The 18,640-nt window shown below is 42.9% G+C and overlaps 1 protein-coding gene across 3 annotated transcripts in view; it reads right to left on the bottom strand.

The window, feature by feature from the left end:
• Positions 1 to 8,268: 8,268 nt before the first annotated feature.
• VMP1 (vacuole membrane protein 1) overlaps positions 8,269 to 18,640 on the bottom strand; it is a 71,406-nt gene continuing 61,034 nt past the window's right edge. For all 3 annotated transcript variants that reach the window (XM_075440106.1, XM_075440108.1, XM_075440107.1), the window contains exons 12-13: positions 12,513 to 12,615; positions 8,269 to 11,198 (exon numbers count right to left, since the gene is read on the bottom strand). In XM_075440106.1, the coding sequence (XP_075296221.1) occupies positions 11,055 to 11,198; positions 12,513 to 12,615 (247 nt within the window). In that variant the 3' untranslated portion in view covers positions 8,269 to 11,054. The remainder of the gene's footprint in view (positions 11,199 to 12,512; positions 12,616 to 18,640) is intronic.

Below are 18,640 nucleotides of genomic sequence, written 5' to 3'. Positions count from 1 at the left end.
CTGGCAGCTCAGAGCTGGGGGACTGGTCTGATCGAAAGGGCTTTTCTGGTGGTGTAGTTTTGTCAGTTTTCAGCCATTGTCTTTAACTTGGGTATTTTCACAGAAGAAACTGGAGGAAAGATTGCACAAGAAGTGAAGATAAACAGCACAGGCAATTCAACTTTGCAAGGAACAAAGGGTCAGGAAAGGAGACAGTATGGTGAGGTTCTCCCTCCTCCCTCCTTCAGAAGGCACAGGATGTTCAGCAACATAGAAATAATTTTCCCTAGTGTTTTCAAAGCGATCAGACCAAGAACTTCTTCCAGTATCAGAAATAAGAATAGGTAACTCCACGTCTGAAAAAATGACCAAGTCCCGTGAATGCACACCCTTCCTCACTGTTCCGCAGGGCAGGTAAAAGATTTTTAAAAACCTAAGGATAGGTAAATCCTTTCAGAAACAAGGAAGAGAGCAATGGGTTATTGTACTGCTACATCAATAAGTAACTTTATTGCAGAAATAACCTCACGTTATCTCTATGTGTTTATAATTCTAAGCATGAAGCAAATACAGCAGGCGCTTATTGCACCTATGAATGACACAGACCCATATATAGTGCATTTATTATTTATGGCTTATGTTGCTTTCAGTTAATGGAGCAGGATATCTGGGGTTTTTTGTTTGTTTAAGTTTGATGGCAGTATTTGGGCCACATCAGGAACACAGCACACAGCTAGGATCTATATCCCTAAGGCAAAAATAAAAGTTTCCTTATTGAACCTGTAGTTCTAATGTATGAAAGCATAAAGGAAAGATGCTGCAGCTCAAAGACAGAGCCAAGCCAACAGGTTCATTATGCTTAACGAGGATACTTCTGTAAGAACCTGTTTACCATTAGGATTCAGGGAAAATACTCCTACTTCCATGGGAAAACAAAGTTTTTCCAATAGAGGATCACACCCATCAGCCACATTTTGACAACACGGATTCCTCAAAACTACAAAAGAAAAACAGAGGTGGAAACAAAAAACTGTGTTAGCTGTTACAATCCCTCTCACTGCTCCGCAGAAGACATTGACAGGAAGGGTTTTAGGCTTCTCTAGACTTCTTCCTGTCAGTGTTTTTCACAGCTGACTTCAGTTCTGAAGTTCTCACACCCTTTCCCAAACCGAGCCTTCATTTTTTTGATCTATGGCTGGATTCCTCTACTTTTTTTTTTCCCCAGGATGTGGAGAGGAGAGGGTCAAAGCGACAGGAAGTGAATAGCTATTATCAAAGTTTCACCATCCACAATTATATTAGAAGGCAGAGCAGTCATTTTCTATTTTATTTGGAAAATTAATTATGTAAATAGTCTGAGCCTGGCAGAGGGTCTCTATTTCATTAGAAAAGAAAATTAATGAGGTAGATCAAAGGTCAGCACAAGCCAATCGCTCACTGAGGCAGAGACAACAGAAGCAGTGGCCCTGACCTAGCTAGTTTTAGGTGAACTACCCACAGGATGTCCCTAAACCAAGGAACAATGCATCAGATCTCGCCAGTGTTTTTCGTCATGGACAGGTGCAGCTCGCTTGGAAGTTGAGTCAAGGACTCTGACTACAGCAGATATACTTAATGAATAGGATAATTCTTATTTGGACACAAAGAAAACAGGAACAAAAATTAACCTGTCACAAATACTTTAAACATAGCAACTGTTTGGCAAGTGACAGGGCACTACTGTAGTTACAGATGCAATTTGTTTGGGCTGGAGTATCTATTGGTGCTTATAAGGTGAGACTGCCTCCCAGCACAGAAAGGATACGATCTTCCTGCAACTGTATAAGGGACTGTGACGAGGATTACCTGCACGGATTTACCAAACTGAAACAGCTCAGGATTAAGGGCAAAAACCTGTGGTTTCCACAACAACTAGGATTTTGTCAATAAGAAAGAAGGAAGTTATGTTCAAATTACCAGCTGATACACTACCGGGAAACACTAAGGTACAAAATGATATAATATTAATAATTAATTTCCTTCTGCATTTGTTAATAAATTTAGTATAGATAAATATTATGAAATGAGTGACCAAATAGCCAAAGGGAAATAATCTCTGATGTCGAAGTGTACTTTAAAGAATTCTGTGTTTTGCTGGACACCAGTGTAAAAACTGCACAAGAATCGTCAGAAGTGTGATTCATGGATCCGATATGGTACAAAAAACTTCCGAAAGGAATTGAGCTGCTGCCTTTCATCCGCTGCTTTCAAGGGCAGCCCAGACACAGCTTTACCAAGGCAGCAAATTCCACTGTAGGCTTCCTCCTCGAGCCTCCTGCCCCTGGCTTCCTACCCCACCTCTGCCCACGCTCCAGAAGCACAGCCCAGACACTCAGACAGCTTTTAACTTGCCTGGATGTAGAGCTGATAATCCTGAATTTTAACTATAGAGCCTTTCCGGCTCTTTCAGTCAGACTCGAAGTTCACAATGGTCCCCTCTGATTTCACATTGTATGAATCCTCTCCCTCTAGACAGCCACTTCCCCTCTGTCCGGGTGGGGTAATGAGTCACCTACCTCCGCCAAGCAGCAGAACCTGCTTAACCCTTTCCCAGAAGCGCGGGCAGCTGCAAGGAGGGTGGCGGTTCAAACAAGCGCTGGTGCCAGCCGTAAGGAGCACACCGGCAGCGGTGAGGAGAGCCCAGGAGGCTGCTTCTGCTTGTTAGCAAAGAGGAAACTTAAAGGCCATTTTTAGAAGTATAAATACGTTCCAAGATCGTGGAAGAAGTCTAAACCCCATGGCTCATACAAGCCCAAGAAATTCTCAACAGTGACTCCTCAGAGAGTCTAGTGGTGTAAAATAAAGGCACAGGCCTCTCTACTTGTCTGTGTGAATCAGGTTGCAGAAACCTTCTTGTCTGTTAGGCTTAAAATTTTTAAAATATGGATTACACCGTAAGACAGAAAAACAAGTAAAAGGAGGACGCTCTCTAGGACCAGATTCCTATTTTAAAAGAGCGAGCAGTAACTAAACTAAGCCACTGGTTAATACAAAAAAAGCCAGCATAAACATTGCTTGAGCTTCAGTGAACTGTGAGCTTTTGTTTCACTAGTTACATGTGATGAGAAATAAATACCATCTTATACGGTATATTTGCATTTAAATGGATGCATTCTGTGAAAATGATTATTGTACATATTTGGTTACATGTGCAATGTAATGTTTATTTAAAGACTCACAAAAACACACTGCAGTTGCCTGAGAATGGTGTAATTGTGGTCAGATGGCATGATTTAATTTGAACTTTTGCCCAGCAGTCTCCAATCTGTAATAGATCATTTGCAGGAGCCTGTAAGCAGAACACCGCCCAAGGAGCCAAATGGAAGGCAGCCTTCTCCCACACGCCGAAGGTGTAATAAAATACTGACTCTGTGCTCGGCTGGCAGGGGCGGCTGTAGTTGTTCAGTGAAATATCCTCAGCAAGTATGGTGAGAGCTGGGCAATAGTTCAGCGCCACTGCTCTCCAGATGGCTCAGAACAACGCTCGGTTCAAGACTACGTGTTTCCATGTAGGACTGCGTGCTGCTGGCTGTCGTGCATTTCTGCCACTTGCAAAGAAAACACTGGGAAATCTCCTCCCCACCCCACTTTGGGCAACTTCAGCCAGTGTTACTACCTGATTCTGAGTCATCTAGTCAGCAGCTGGATTCACGGAGTTACTCGACATTGTAAACTAATGATTTCTCCTTCCTAGGCCAAAAAATTTGCTGAAGAAACATAATGCAACTGATAAAACAGTTAAAAACATAAATTTGGCAACTGATGAACATAAATCCAACTAAATACTCTTCTCCCAAGAAGAAAACTTCTGTTCTTTCCCTACCAGACATTAACTCAGGTTGTTTTCACTCTATTTTCCTCTATAAAGATTTCATCAGGCTTCTCCACCTAGCCAGTGTTTTCACAGTGAAGTATTTGTATATAAAAGAACAGATACAAGCTTAATCTGTGCTGTGAAATGGGAGCTCATGCTTCCATGACATTATAAAGGAAACCTGAACTTGCTTTAGAACACACGGGGTCCTGTTCAACCCGAACAAAACTCCAGTCCACAGGCCTGAACCTGTCCAAAAATCGCTAAGCACCAAGGGCAGGCAGGGCTACAAGGCCTGAGAGAAGAGACATCATTAACAGCGTTCAGCTAGGACTCTCGGGACCAGGTCTGCCAAACACTTAAACGCGTTCTTTATTCACTTCATTGGAATGATCCTGCCTCAGTCACAGCTGAGACGGTTTGCCAAAGGACAGCACAGCACATTTCCACCCTGCACTGAAAAACGCCAGGCTCCCCCCAGGCAGCCACAACAATTTTAGTTCGTGCACAGATGCTGCAGCGTGATCTGCCATGTGGTGGCCGTGCATCTGCAGAAGTGTTTAAGTCAGGTTTATGTAGACATTAAGCGAGGCAACAGAATTTAGATCGCCCACTGCATTAGCACAGATCTAGTAGAAATACTGCTTGTAAATATTTTTTTGGCATCCATTACTTTGAGCTTAACTAAATACCAGCTTCAGGCATCTTAAAAGTTTCTCTCTTCCTGCTGCTCCCCACCTAGAGTCTTACGCAATGCACAGGGGTACATGTGACTGCATGTCACGAGAGGTCAGCTGGGCTGAGGTGAGACAGGAAAATCAAGGAATCGGAGAAATGAAATCTGTTGTTATGAAAATATCCCAACCATTACAGCTCTCAAGAAAACAGCTGCAGCAAACAAGAGGCACTGAGAGAAGCGTGGTTTCTAAACAGACCAGAGAGATTTTGTGAACATGGCTAGATTTGTATGATGTTGTAAACATAAATGTGTATTTTCTCTTTATGCAGGTCCAGTTTCTTTCAGAGACAGAAAAGAAATGCCGAGCGCACAAAGCTGCTTTTCCAAGCCTTCTCAACAGATGGAAAGAGCCAACAAAATGCGCAGTCTCACAAAAGACACACACAGTCCCTTGAAGCTCACACGGTCTCTACACGTAAGTGTGAGCCTCAAAGTACGTGGTTTAGTGAGCAGCTTCTGCAAGAGAACCACCAGTTCCTTTCCTGACAATAGGGAAGGACAGCAGAGGTACCACAGGGTCACTGCATGCAGATGGAACAAGCTTGGGGAAATGCACCTCATCTCAAGGAACTTCTTTGTCAAATGGCTGGAGGCAGCTGACCCCCGCCAGGCACACCGGGTGCCGGTGGTGCCTGTGCTCAAGCAGCTCAGAGCTCTGGCTGACACCTTCTGCCAAATTGACGCCACCTTCCAGTAAAAAGGCTTCAGACCTTAGAAACGTCACGCAGATCAGCTGGTACCTAAGTAAGGCAACGGGTGACTCCCCACAGACTGATCCCATCTATCATAACTGTGGTCACAATCTTGCGTAAAACCAGGCTACCGAACACTTTGGCGCAGTTCACGGGATTTGCCTAGATCTGAGATATCTTTGAGAAAAGCGCAGCACTCCCTATAGCAAAAAGCAGCTAAGTGACACACTGCCAAGGCCACGAGGAAACAAAAAACTCCAACCACCTCTCATGAGGCGGCAGAACCAGACCTGCATGGCCTGCTCTGTAATATTAGCATTAAAAAAATAAAAACGAAAAACCAAAACTGGTCGGTTATGCCTTAAATCATGTGTACTAAACACACAGCCCTTCCCTGGCCGGACCCCTCAAGGAGGAACAGCACAGCAGTCACCAGAGCACAGACACCACCTTGCACTTTGTACAGGGGCAGAAAAGCAGCTTCTGAGGCCATCGAGAAGGGCGCGGCTTGCGGGGCGGTTATCGGAGCAGGGAACAATACACTGAGCTGACAAGTCCTATCTCTTGCCTTTCACCAGGAAACAGCAGCCAGTTTCCTTATTACCAGCTGCCTGCGCAACGCATTTGAGCTGCTTGGGAGACCAGAAGAACAATTAAGCTGGGAGTAACTCCCTTGAAACACGGAAGATGCAGCACACTTACTTATCTGAACAGCTCGTCAAATGAGGTTTAAAGAAATGTGACCTTTGATTTAACGCTAAAGTAGTCAATGCTCTTTGAATCATTCCATGAGTGGATAATAAGAATTAAAAAAAAAACCCTCTAGCACAATAAAGAGCAGCGTTAAAGGCAAAGTAAAACAAAGCTTGGCCCATTTAACAGGTTCACATTTGCACATTTGTGTTACCGCAGCTGAACGCCACTAGCAGTGAATAGGCCGGGTGACTTCACAGCTCAATTCAGCACAGAGCGAGAGTCAGGTTTTTTGACCAAAACACTATTTTGCTGAATTCCTGATGCATGTGAAGAAGGCCATCGCAGGTTATTGGGCTCTTCCCCTTCGCTTGTACCTGTGTGGCGATACAGCCAGACGCCTTTGGGACATCTGATGAGTTCCTACATTTCACTCTTTCGACAACTGACCCAGGTTGTTACAGCCTCTCCCATTCACACCACTACCAAAATATTGCTCTGCTGCCTTTTACGAAAGCTGAGAGGATCCATCAACAAGCAAGTGAAATGGATAAAGAAATAAACACCAGCATTTCATGCCCTCAGTTAGACACTTGAATTAGGAAAGCCACGGCAGGCTCGGAGTTTTTCAGTATAATCCTTTTCCAAATGAGTTTGTAAGAGCATATGCAAATATTTACCCTCGGTCTAGCTGCGAACGCACCAGCAGGGCGTTTCACGGGGCGGGCGGGCGCTGCGCTCCCCCTTCCTGAGGAGGTTCCAGCAGCTCAGCCTCACCCGGAGCAGCCTGAGCCCAGCAGGAAGCCCTCCCCAGCTATTGCTCTCCCACCTTCACACTCCACTTACTGCTGCAATCTGGGGAAGGCCCGGCAAAGTACTTACTGTTCTTCCTTATTCTCCTCCAAAAGTAATAATAATTTAAAAAAATATAGAAAAACCCCTAGAATTTTAAATATCAGAAGAGCAATTTCAATTACCTTTATATATAATTACATCCAAGCTTTTACCTGCTGATTACAAAGTATTTTTTAAACCATGTGCTTCAGAGAAAACTGAATTACTTTTAGCTCCAAGGAACACACCCAATCACCACTTATTTTTACACCTGCAATCAATTTTGTTCACTAATATTTATATTTGGGCTTGACAATCAGGGCAACATCCAGAGTATTTGTGCTTGCAATTAGCACTGCCTGCAGTGAGAGGGACGCAGATTCTAACGAATGCAATAATGAAACCCAAAAGCACAGCAGGGAAGGACTTTCTGGAGCAGCACGAAGCCATCAAGTACTAATGACAAGTATCTTTTTGCATGAACAGGCAGCTGGGCAATTTCAGAGGGAGCTGCTTGAACATGAAACACCGTGTGACACTGGGATGGGGGACAGGCAGAGACCGGGGGCCGGGGCGGCCCCGCTGACTTTGATGGAGCTGGGGAAGTGTGGAACCGGACGACTCAGTCTGCCAGGGCCCATGCCAGTCTCTTGGTTCGGCCTGGCACAGACCAGCGGGACCTCTTTAGCTTTGCTTACATCACACAGTTCTCACCCTGGTGGGGTGCACCGTGGCTGCCGGGGAGAGGGGCACGCCAGCGCACTCCTATCTCACGTGGCCCTCACCGCACGTTGCTGGGCAGGCACAACTCACAGGTCAGGCAGTGAGCAAAGGGAGAATTAAGGAGGATGAGCCGCAGCCCTACCCGACCTCATCTCCACTGCGCTCCTCGGAACTGTGAGAACACGGCCATCCTTCTGCTTTGCTTGCTATTTACAGCGCACTTGTGAAAGCAGAGATTTAGCCACGTTCTGCCGATGATACAACTAAAACAATCTCTATCACCTCAAAGTCATCTCTGATGTTTAACCAAATGTCAGTTGTTGTTACGAGGGCTGCTACTTCCGTGTGATTTTCAGTAATTCCAAGGAAAAAAGGAAGATATTTTATTCAGTGTCTAAACTGCAAGAAGCAGCAGCTGAAACTACAGCGATCCATGCTAAGATTGTTTCTCTTGCAATAGAGCTCACTGTGGATTGGTCTCTAACACGCTTTAAACCAGACGACTGACTGCTCCCAACGTGCAACTGAAAATATGTACCACAAAAGGAATCTTCGGGTTGAGGGACCAGAATACATGTTTTCAGATTAAATGCTAAAGGCTCTGGGTCTTTCTTTGAAGCCACAAAATGCAGCTGCAGATGCATCTTCTAGATTCACGCTCATTGTAGAATGCTTGGGACAAGAAGTTTCACAGAATAACAACCAAGCTCAATATACAGAAATGGAAACCAATCCAGCTGAAATAAACACCGGGAAACAGTTCCTTGTTTGTTTATTTAAGCAAACATAAAACCATCCATTTGCAAATCTCATCAGGTTCGCACAACTTTCCTTTCTATTATTTTTACCTTTTACCAAGTCTTACTATCTCCCAGCGGCTGAACAGGTGGAAGCCAGTAGAATGAGCTTCAGAGTAACAGCAGAGCTCACTGGAATGGACGCATACAAACAGGACTTGCAGAACAACAGATATATATTTTTTCCACTACATGTATGTAAACATATATTGAAATAAAAGCGGGAGAAAGCTTTCGTTTTGTCTAGTGATTTTTCAGTAGGCAAGGAGGCATAATTATGAGGAGACCGCTAAAGCACTCGGAAAGGTACAGTTTACTGGCTCAGGCTCTAGGAAGAGGGGTTTTTTTTTGCTTTTACTTATTGTTCCACAGTCTCCTCATTTCAATCCGACAACATACAGGGACCTCAACATGGCATAAATGTCATTTACTCTCACGAAAGCCTCTCAGACACTGCCAGAACTGTGTGAAGCAAATACCAGCGTCCCCAAGGTGAACGGCAGATCTGAGGGGAAAAAAAGCTGCTACTGGAACGGGGGCAAGGAGCAAACAGCTCTTTCGCTAATCCAAGTATCCTGAAGAAAATGAAACAAACAGCTATGAACTGCTGACGCCATCTCTGACGGAGTGCAAAATTAAAGTTTTAGTAGACTGAAAAAAGTGACCTCTCAAGCAGCTACGATTTTCAGAATGTGCATTGTATTAGAACAAGTTCTTTGCTACAGTATTTTCAAAGACCACATTTAGCCCAAAACGTGAAAAAGCTGCTAGGGCCAAGACTTAAGAAACACTGTTCATCTTTTAAAAACCCACGGGGCAAATGAGCAGCCTTCATGCTTTTAACTACCTTGCACTGCCTCCCAGCACTCCGCCTTTCAGGTACTTGAATTTAATCTGGTCAGCAGCTCTGCTGAGAGCAGTCCCTATTAAAAGCCTCCTCATTCCTTCAGTAACAGTGCTTGAAGTTACCCATGAAGCATACAAGAGAAACATTACAAACCTCACACACAACTGAGATGAAACCGTAGAAGATGTTTCTTATGCAGACTGCTGCCCTGCACGACTTCTGAGCTCATTTCCCTCTAACCTTATGAACATTTAGATGCCACTGATGTTCAATGAAAACAGCTGGAGATGGATGAGCGAACGGTCAGATGAAAGATACCAAAATGTCAGACAGCCTACCGACTGTTGTTGCCATGAGATCCAACAGTCAACATCAGTCTGATAAGCTATCCGACAGGATGGTAAGGCCATGGAGATGTCACGACGGTTGGCAACACAAGAGGACACTCAGGCAGGATTGAACACAATACGGATTCTCACCGCTTGCTCGAGATCTGCCCTAACCTCATGCAGGGGTGAATCTCGCTGAAGCAAGAGCAACATCTAACCTGCTTTGTGCTCGTATGCCACCTTCTGAAAACGCTAACTGGAAGTCAAATTACTGCTTGTTACTTACCCCTAGGATAAAAATAGAAAGCAATAGTTCAAGAGTTATTAGAGCAGTAATGCGCACACAGCAGCAGTGGAATGGGTATCTACTTACTACAGAGGGAAAAGATCCATCCTAATATTGGTTATGTTCAGGTGCATTAGAACTGGAACACACACTGGTTCATAAATGTTTTTAACATATCTGACTTTTAAAGCCTCAGGTTAAGGTTCTCTAAGGTTCTCTGCATCATCGCTGGGTTTGACATCAAACCTGTTTTCAGCTGGAATCTTTACTCTTCCCCCCTCTCTTCTCCTTCATGGCCCACAGTGCTGGGACCAGGGGCAAACATCTGAGCAGAATTTATGGATCCCTATTTCACTCACTCGCCTGCTTTAACCAGCGAGCCACACTTCCAGCAAGTGGTATGCTTTCTACTTCCTCCTGCTAAGTAAGGAGTTCTTAAGAAAAAAAAAAAAAAAAACACCACCAAAAAGAACACAGGCCTTCAGCACCATTTGTGCAGGAAGGCCGAGTAAAGCATGCGATCCGTGGGATTAAGGCTCAATAAAGAAACTGAAGAAACTGAGCATAGAGCAGCGGAGAGGAAAAGCAGCAGCTTAAAAAGACTGACACAAGGAATTCTGGAATGATCAAAGATGACTTTATAAAGTTTTATCTTAACTTCATTCTAAATATACAGAATAAAAAATGTCAGCTTCTGCATTTTGACATCAATCATCTCTGCTAACATCATGACGTTTAAGAGGGTGGCTTTTCTGACCGAGAGCACGTGCAATGCAACGGGACACTGGGGAATTCAGATGGAAGAGCCTTACCATGAGGGACATGCAACGCTTTGTATCCAATCTGTATTCATGTATATACATTTTGATGGTCTTGAAAGTTATGGAAAAAGCAAAACAGCCACCCTTTGAAATAAAAAGTTACCCTTAGGTCAGTCTGAAGTTAAATCGGGAAGCGGAGAGTATTAAATCATCAGTTTTGGAAGTAACTTGGGTGGACAACATCTGTGTTAAACTCCATTTAACATCACATTGTCCATCCCACAGAACACAACTCAGACATGTAAAGCATTTATACCTTACCTTAACATTTATAAGTTTGTCAATGAAACGTCTGCTCTAATATCCAAATTACTTTCAAAATTAAATAAAAACTTGTTATAGTTGAAAACTGATGTTAAAAAGTTTTCCCCCGTTTTGAATAATGCTGATTTTTAAACATATGGAAAGATGTGTTGTTTTTCATGTCTGCTAAAACCCACTCCAAGGGGTTTTTTCCAAGCTCATTTGGTTTTTTCTTCAGAATACATCTTCTGTTGCAGTCGTTTGGCATAGCTCTGGGCCATGGAGTTGATTATAGATAAGATAAAATAACAAACCATTACAATCACCAATTTTTCAAACATCCACGATAGCCAGTTTTCCCCCTGAAGAGACAAAGACAAAACAGAAGAAGGAAAATGAAGATTAGTGGACAGCACAGCGGAGAACTCTCCATTTACTGGGTGAAAGGCAAAAGCCTAACCATTTTTTTTAAATTATGTAATTTATCAAATTAAAAACAGGAACCAATGCAAGCTGACAGGATTCCTGCAGGTCCCTCTGTAAAGCCGACTTTAGTCCCTTGAGTGACAATGCAGGACGGCTTGCCAAACACACCCCAGGGCAGGCGAGGAATCCCTGATCCTTCCTGGCGTGCCAGTGAAGTGATTTATTACTCCTCGTATTGTTTCATCTTCGCTAACAATTCATAGAGTTCAGAATTAGCAACCCCTGACTGTCAGTCCCTGCCATCTTCATTGCAAAGAAAACAATAAGGTCATTGGTTAACAACGGTTTTTTCCTACCCTGCATACGCCGTGTTATCTCCCAATTAGTACCCGATTCTTCTGGTGTCACCAGAAGTTGATGCGATGACCTCGGCGGTCCCACTTCAAGCGCCTTCCATGGCTACTCTCAACTTGTATTTTTTTGTCAAAGGAGGGCAGCAACGCACCGCACAAAAATTACTTCAATGGGCATAGGAGGAATCTGCATATTTAGTTATTCCAGCCTGACCCTCCCTAATTTAGTCTCTTTCGCGGTAAGAAACGGGCAAAGAAACATTTATAAAAGCTACAAGTGTTCAATGTGAAATGTGAGTTAGATTAATGGACTTTATCTGAAAATGCCTTAGAATCCTAAAGAATTTCATGTCGAAGTTGCTCTGTCCCCACTGACAATTCAGGGCATGTTTATAAAACTTTTTTTTCTTTTTTTTTTTTTGTATGAAAGGACACTTTTGCCCCTCGGTACCGGCTCCCAACACGGTATTTTTCTCTTCCTTTTGAACAGTAAAGGCTTGGGAATTTTGTTTCTCTTGCTGGCCATTAAGGCACAGATCCTGCTGGCTTCTGCAGTATCGATGCTGCACACAGTTTGTTACCATTTCACATGTAAATGCAACCTTTTTCTGCTTAAATTTCCCTTTCAAAATAGGCAGCTCTAATACAGAGGCAAGACGTGCCCTTGGTCTTGCTTTATTGTTTTCTTTATTCTCCAAGAGGTTGAAGTCCAGTTGCACACAATTACAGTACTATTTTTAATTCCCAGGTTGTTTTTAAAATGAGGTTTTTATCTGTTCCCTGGGCCACTGCAAATCTTTGAAAAACAGAAAGAAGTTACATCAGCAAGCCTGACAAGTCACAAGACAGCTAGAGCCGGGAAAAATTAACTGCGGAGGGAGGCAGGGAGGTTCTTACCTGTGGCATGCCACTGTCAGCTTTGTGGTGAAGTTTTATCCTCTGAGCTTCCAAATATTCTTGAAATGGCTTCTGAAGAGAAGGACCTATACTTGGAATAGCACTGGTGCAAAGTTCATCCCAGAGAACAAGACAAAATAGGGGAGAAAAAAAAAAACAAAAACGAAAAACTTTTTTTTTTTTAAACTTACCACTCTGACCCAAACAGAACAAAGTTCAGACTGAGCTACAGCTCAGAAGGGCATTGCTACTCGAGAAAACAGATCACCACGAAATAAAGTGTATTTCATCTTTTTATCTGATACTTCTGAAAGGGACACGTTTCCCCAGATCCTCAAAAAAGTGCTTAAAAAGAAAAATCTTTCAGAGCAAACCAGTGCCAATACGCTGCTGGTAACACCGAAAGAAGCTGCGAGCTCGAGCATTTCCTTAAAGCCCGGGAGAAGCCAGCTGGGGCTGTGCACTGGCGCAGCGCTGAGAATCAAATGAATGACTTCTCAGAAGTCCCACATTTATCACCAGCAGTTCCTGTAAGAACTGGTTTGAACCGATTAATAAGGAAATGACTTGTGCTTGTGTCATCCCTCCGTTAAAAAAGAAACTGCTCGCCCTATGACTTGCCCCTATCTTCTCAGAGAAGACGGCCCCCTTCTCAAACTAAGTCCTTATTAGGACAATCTGTGCGTCATCCTTACCCAAAAAGAATGCATTAGCAAATTCTGCAGGCGCCTCCCACAAGTCAGTGATTAACAAAGGAACAAAGAAGGAACTCTGAACCCTGCTCTGAATCATGCCCCGGTTTATGGCAGATGACTTGCACAAAAGCTACACTGCATTCCCAAACACCTTGTTCTTACATTAACGTTAGAAAGCTCACGGATGGGTTTTGGGAACTCAGCACCCTCTCCCACCTCTACGGCGCAAAGGTGCTGGCGCTGGACAAACTCACAGCAGCCTCCAGCTGCCATCCTGCAAACACCACAGCCCGGCCAGACTTTAATGAAAAACAACCTAGGTCATGGGTCTTGACATCTACACACCGTGCTGTTTAGCAGGAGGTCCAAGGAGCTTTAATAACTGACACGACAGTTTAAAAAAAAGCCCTCAAACAACCTTAAATACACAGCGGAAGCAATTGCCACCAGCAGCACCGCAGCTGAGCTGGTGTGGTGAGAACACGCGCACAAGCCGAAGGCTCCCAAGGTTCGATTCACGTAGATACCCAGAGCTCCCATCCCGGCCACCGGAGAGTTCCTGTCACTGACAAACACTATTTTAATTTCAAAGAGAATGGAGATTTTAAATTTCTTATTTTTAATTTTAAAGAAATTAATATGGTCTTCTACATTAAAAAAGCCACCTAAATTTCAACACTTCAGTTTTGAGTCTTTACACTACTGCTCCAGGGAGGATTTAGTAAAACACGCCGCAGCCACCAAGACACTCATCGACAGTTTCGCAAACTGATCGGCTCCTCTCCGAGTGACTGCCACTGCTCCGGGAGGGTGAGGTCTCTCAAATCATTTTCCTCACTCTCCTCATTTGACACGATGTTCCCTTTTCCAGGCTAAAGCCCAATTTAAAAAAACAGCTTTCTAATCTGAAGAATTTATGAAAACGCACAGACCAAAGGAACGGAGTAGCTCGCTCTCCTCCACGAAATCCGCTTCCTTCAATAGCCAGGGGGAAACAATTTTTCTGAAGGTATTTACGAGAAAGAGATTGCTTCCCTCATGATTCACCATCACGATGATACGAATGGGTGAGTAAATTCTGTGCCTGGACTGGTACAATTTCAGAAAAAAAAGAGCAAGCCGAGACTAAAGCACGCCCGTTACACATTTTACACAGAGTATGTCAACTTTTACAAATTATTTCCAGTTTTTCAGACCCGTCCCTTACGAAGCTGACTTGATTTGTGGTAAAAATTCTCCTAATGACTCGCTGATCAGCACGAGTCACAGTTTTAAAAATGAGTTACAGTTTGAGGTTTCTTTTTCAAATGTCACTTGGGAGCCCGGAAAAGCTACCGAAAGGTAATAGTTTACTTTTAAACTTCTGCATGATTATGAAATGAGGAATATTTAAATGACGAGAGATGAATGATTAACAGAACAGTTGGTCAAATGCCTCCATTTTTTTCTGAAAACTGAACTAAGTCAGTGCCCAATTAGCATTGAACAACAGAACAAAGAGATGAAAACCAAGTTCAGTCGGCTTGAAGAGATCTTGGTGCATCAACACCGTATTTCAAAATTTTTTCCCTAAAAGTATTCAGCTTTTCTTTTCTTTTGTGAGCATGACTAAGAATGAAGTGCACAACATTCAGTTTATTGAAGCTGTTTTGAAGAACTGTAAGATCCTGAATGCAAGGACCTTGGTTTGTAAAAGTCTGCAGTGTTTTGCACATTCACAGAGACTTTAATACTGAGAAAAAGGTGAATCACTTTAACTCAGGAGTAAAATGAAGCAGAGTAACATCTAGAAAATCATGAATCCACAGGACTAGGAATAAAATTCTTGAGATCCCATTTCAGTGGGACAGTATCAGTTACTTGTACTCTTCCAACAAAATTCAACCATTTAATCAACCAGCTAACACATCTCCCCTAATATCCAAAGCGTAGACATGATCTTAGATCTAGAAGTCTTAAAAATCAATTTTCATTTTATTTAATTACAAATGAGTGGCACCCCCCCGCAGACCTAGCAAAGTTCAACTCGCTAACCCTGTTCTTATTAAAGGAGGAGGGGGAAGACTGCAGTATGAATTTCCACGGATTACACTCACACCAGACGCAGCTCCACATGCAGAAACAAAAGGTTTGCATCATAATTCCACGCCAGTTCGCCGTGACTGTAAGATACACCTTCAAAAGCCTGCTGCAGTTTCAGGAGCCCAGATGCAAACCACAGGCGTACTTACACAGCCCACTGAAGAAGGGAAGATGCTGGAAGATAGCCCTGCTTGTAGAATAACCTAAACCCAATTCCTTGCATTTTCCTTTGAGAATCAAGCCTATTGTCTTTCAAATAAAGAATATGAAAGGATAAGAAAATAAAAGGACCTCAGCGCACAACAGAACTCACCCACACTTTGTAGTCTCTATCTGCCAAAACAAAACACACCAGCAAACCCCCAGACGCACACCCTGCTCTCCCTTCTTAAAGGCTTAAAATGCAGGTCTTCGCCAGCCGCTTGAGGACTTCAGTTTAAGGGGGGGAATAAAAAAAAAGGGTCATTCACTACAAGTTGTCTGTCAAAATCAGCCCTGAAATACGACGTTTCACTAGCTGCTAGCACTGCTGTTAGGGAATCTTGCAGCAACAAGGCTGCGCTTCTAGGAAGAGAGGTGCTGTTCTTGGGTGTTCTGGCCTTTCAACTGAATTTACTTGAAAAACAAAGAGACTAGCTGCAGTTTTACCATAAGACTCCGAAAAAAAGGCTTTGTTTTGTTTTGTTTTTTTTTAAGGGAAGAAAACTTCAGAAGGAATTTTGATTCAGAAGCAATTTTAGAAACAGTTTACGCTGAACATCAGTTTGTATTTCAATTAATTCTGATTCTCTGCTAACATGGAATGTTTCATAAGGAATCGAAACTGAAAACAGACTTCCAAAAAATTGCACTAGCCTTTGGTACAGCCTAAATTCATGAAAATCATAACATTTCAGTAAAAAGCATTACTCACATTCTAATGCTACAACATAAACACCCATTAGGAATTTTGCTTCACTAACAAAGCCCTGTTGAAACTTGTTTCAAAGAATTACCTGGTATTTGTAACTAAGCAGATGTAACTTTGTTTGTTTGTTTAACTAAGAGCCACAATTTCTATGTGAATGGAAAAGTATATAGCATTTTTCCCAACAAATAAAACAGAACTTCACATCCATTTGAAGCCCCACACTACAGAGATTCAGCGAAGTTGTTCCAGGGTTAGTTTAAAAATTACACCATGTGCAGATGCTGGCAGTCTGACTCCTAAAACTTCTATTCCAGTTACAGCAAAACTGTCTTTATTAAAATACACTGTACAATTTCTTAATTTGCTTTTCAAAGAATGACTGCCACCAGCTGAACCTCAGACGCATGTCACTAGTCATGAAGTGGTAGGGAAGATTTTTGGGAAACTTCTCTTTTTAACGGAACTTTTGGCACTAGAGGTAGGAGTTTGCTCAAGTGCATGTGGCTGAAGCACCAAACGAAGAGAAGGACCAAACCAGTATTTTTCGCTATGCCAGCTGAACAAAAAGTAGAAAGTTATTCAGTACTTAAGTCAACTGCACTTTTACTAATATTAAAAATACTTCTTTAAAACAATTTAATCATGATATTTGCGCTTTTGAAAGGCATATTTTGCATCTTACGAGAACTTTTAAGAGTGCAGGTTACTCCTGAGATCTTGAAATGTCATAACCTGTGCTACGAGAGGTTGTGAACACTCAGATAATTACAAGCTGTGCTAAATGCTGGAGTACAGTTCTCTATCAAACGCTGCATTTTAGTGTCATTGTGCTAACACTTCACAAAAAAAGTAATCTATCAGTCCACGATTTAGGATATAAACTTCCCATCTTATAAAAACACATGTGTATTTGCCTGTTTTTCCAGAGAGAAATGTTAGAATTAGCAAGTATTTTAGAGGCACACCAAAGCTGCCCTTGTAGAGCCACATTTTAGGACTATTAATACAGTGGGGTTTTTACTGCTAATGAAACTTTCCCATTTTTAAGAGGCCTCTAATAGCAAGTGATTAAGCAACTGATTAAGCAGTTCTTAAACTCCATTTATTCTGATGGCAATTAAAAATGTAAATAAGAACTTTGGTGGCATTCAGTTCTGAATTTTATACCCCACGCAGCAGCGCGTGTGAGCAACCGGACCTGGTCCCCCAGCTGTGGTGATGACAAAACACAAAGCCCCGCAGATTTAAAGCCGTGGAAGTCCATTTCACTACGGAAATCATCACCTGAAGGGAAACGCGAACCACAGTCGCTGAACAGACGAGACGGTGCAAACACTGCCAGGCTCCCAGGCTGAAACCACCGCAGCCCCGCTCGGAAAGGTGATGCCATATTGAGTCACAATCCCATCTTACGGATGAGCTCTCTAATAGCCACAGCTGTTAATTTGGAAAAAACGTTTAACTGACAGGGGGATTGATTTTGTCAGACTCCCTGGCATGCACACGTTGTCCTCGTCTGGACCCTCTTGGGCTCTGGGGACAAACCGTGCCGTACGTATTTTGCTCAGATTCAGCTATTTGGGCTAGTCCAAAAAAACATCCTTTTAGGAAATGCCAGCACTACAATTCAAAACTAAGACAACAGCAAAAGACATCCTGAAAAAAACCAAGAAAGCCAAACGAAGAGGACAACATCACTGTGTGTTTTGTCAGCACAAACCCTGCACAAGTTCAGTATCTCCCCCTGCGTCCCCAGCGAGCATGGCCCAAGGCCAGAGATTATCTCCTTCTATAAAAAAAGGGAGTTAAGTGGCACTGAAGAATGTGAGGAAGGCAGGAGGGAGCTTGCTGGGAGGGACTCTTCCCTCCCAGTACCTCCAGCTCTTTTTAAAATAATCTATTCAAATGGCACTAGCTATTAGCAGCTAGGCCAGAGGGCCAAAGCAAGGGCTTTCACCTTCCAAACAATCCTGCAAAACGTTATTAAACCATCACACCCAACACCCACTCCTCCCACACAGAGTTTCTCTCTTCTAGATTCACATTTCTACGTTCCCATGTAAGAACACAAGAAAAATCCATCCTGCAGCTCAAAAGCAATAAAATATTTAGTAAGAGGCACCGTATTTGGTTATTTTAGCCATCCCTCCCTCAAAAGAAACTGGAAGTTCTGCTCCAGCACGGTATCAACGTCTTTGAAAGTTAGGTATTTTACAAACCATTGAAAAACAGATTCCAACAGAAATACTTTTATGCCACTGGACAACTAGCAAAGCTGATTAATTTGCGTGCCGTGTTGACTGTCTGAACAGAGCACCTTTCTTCCTGCAACTTATCTGAACCTTCAATGGTTAATTTTTTTCCAGACAGTGATCTAAACAGGCTTAACGGTTAGTATTTTAATGAGCTGTCATTTCCTGTGCTGATAAAGATTCTCACAG

This window comes from Opisthocomus hoazin, chromosome 20 (genome assembly GCF_030867145.1).
Source record: "Opisthocomus hoazin isolate bOpiHoa1 chromosome 20, bOpiHoa1.hap1, whole genome shotgun sequence".
NCBI classification, from domain to species: domain Eukaryota; kingdom Metazoa; phylum Chordata; class Aves; order Opisthocomiformes; family Opisthocomidae; genus Opisthocomus; species Opisthocomus hoazin.
The sequence above is the reverse complement of the archived record's forward strand: the minus strand, read 5'-3'. Positions and strand labels throughout refer to the sequence as shown.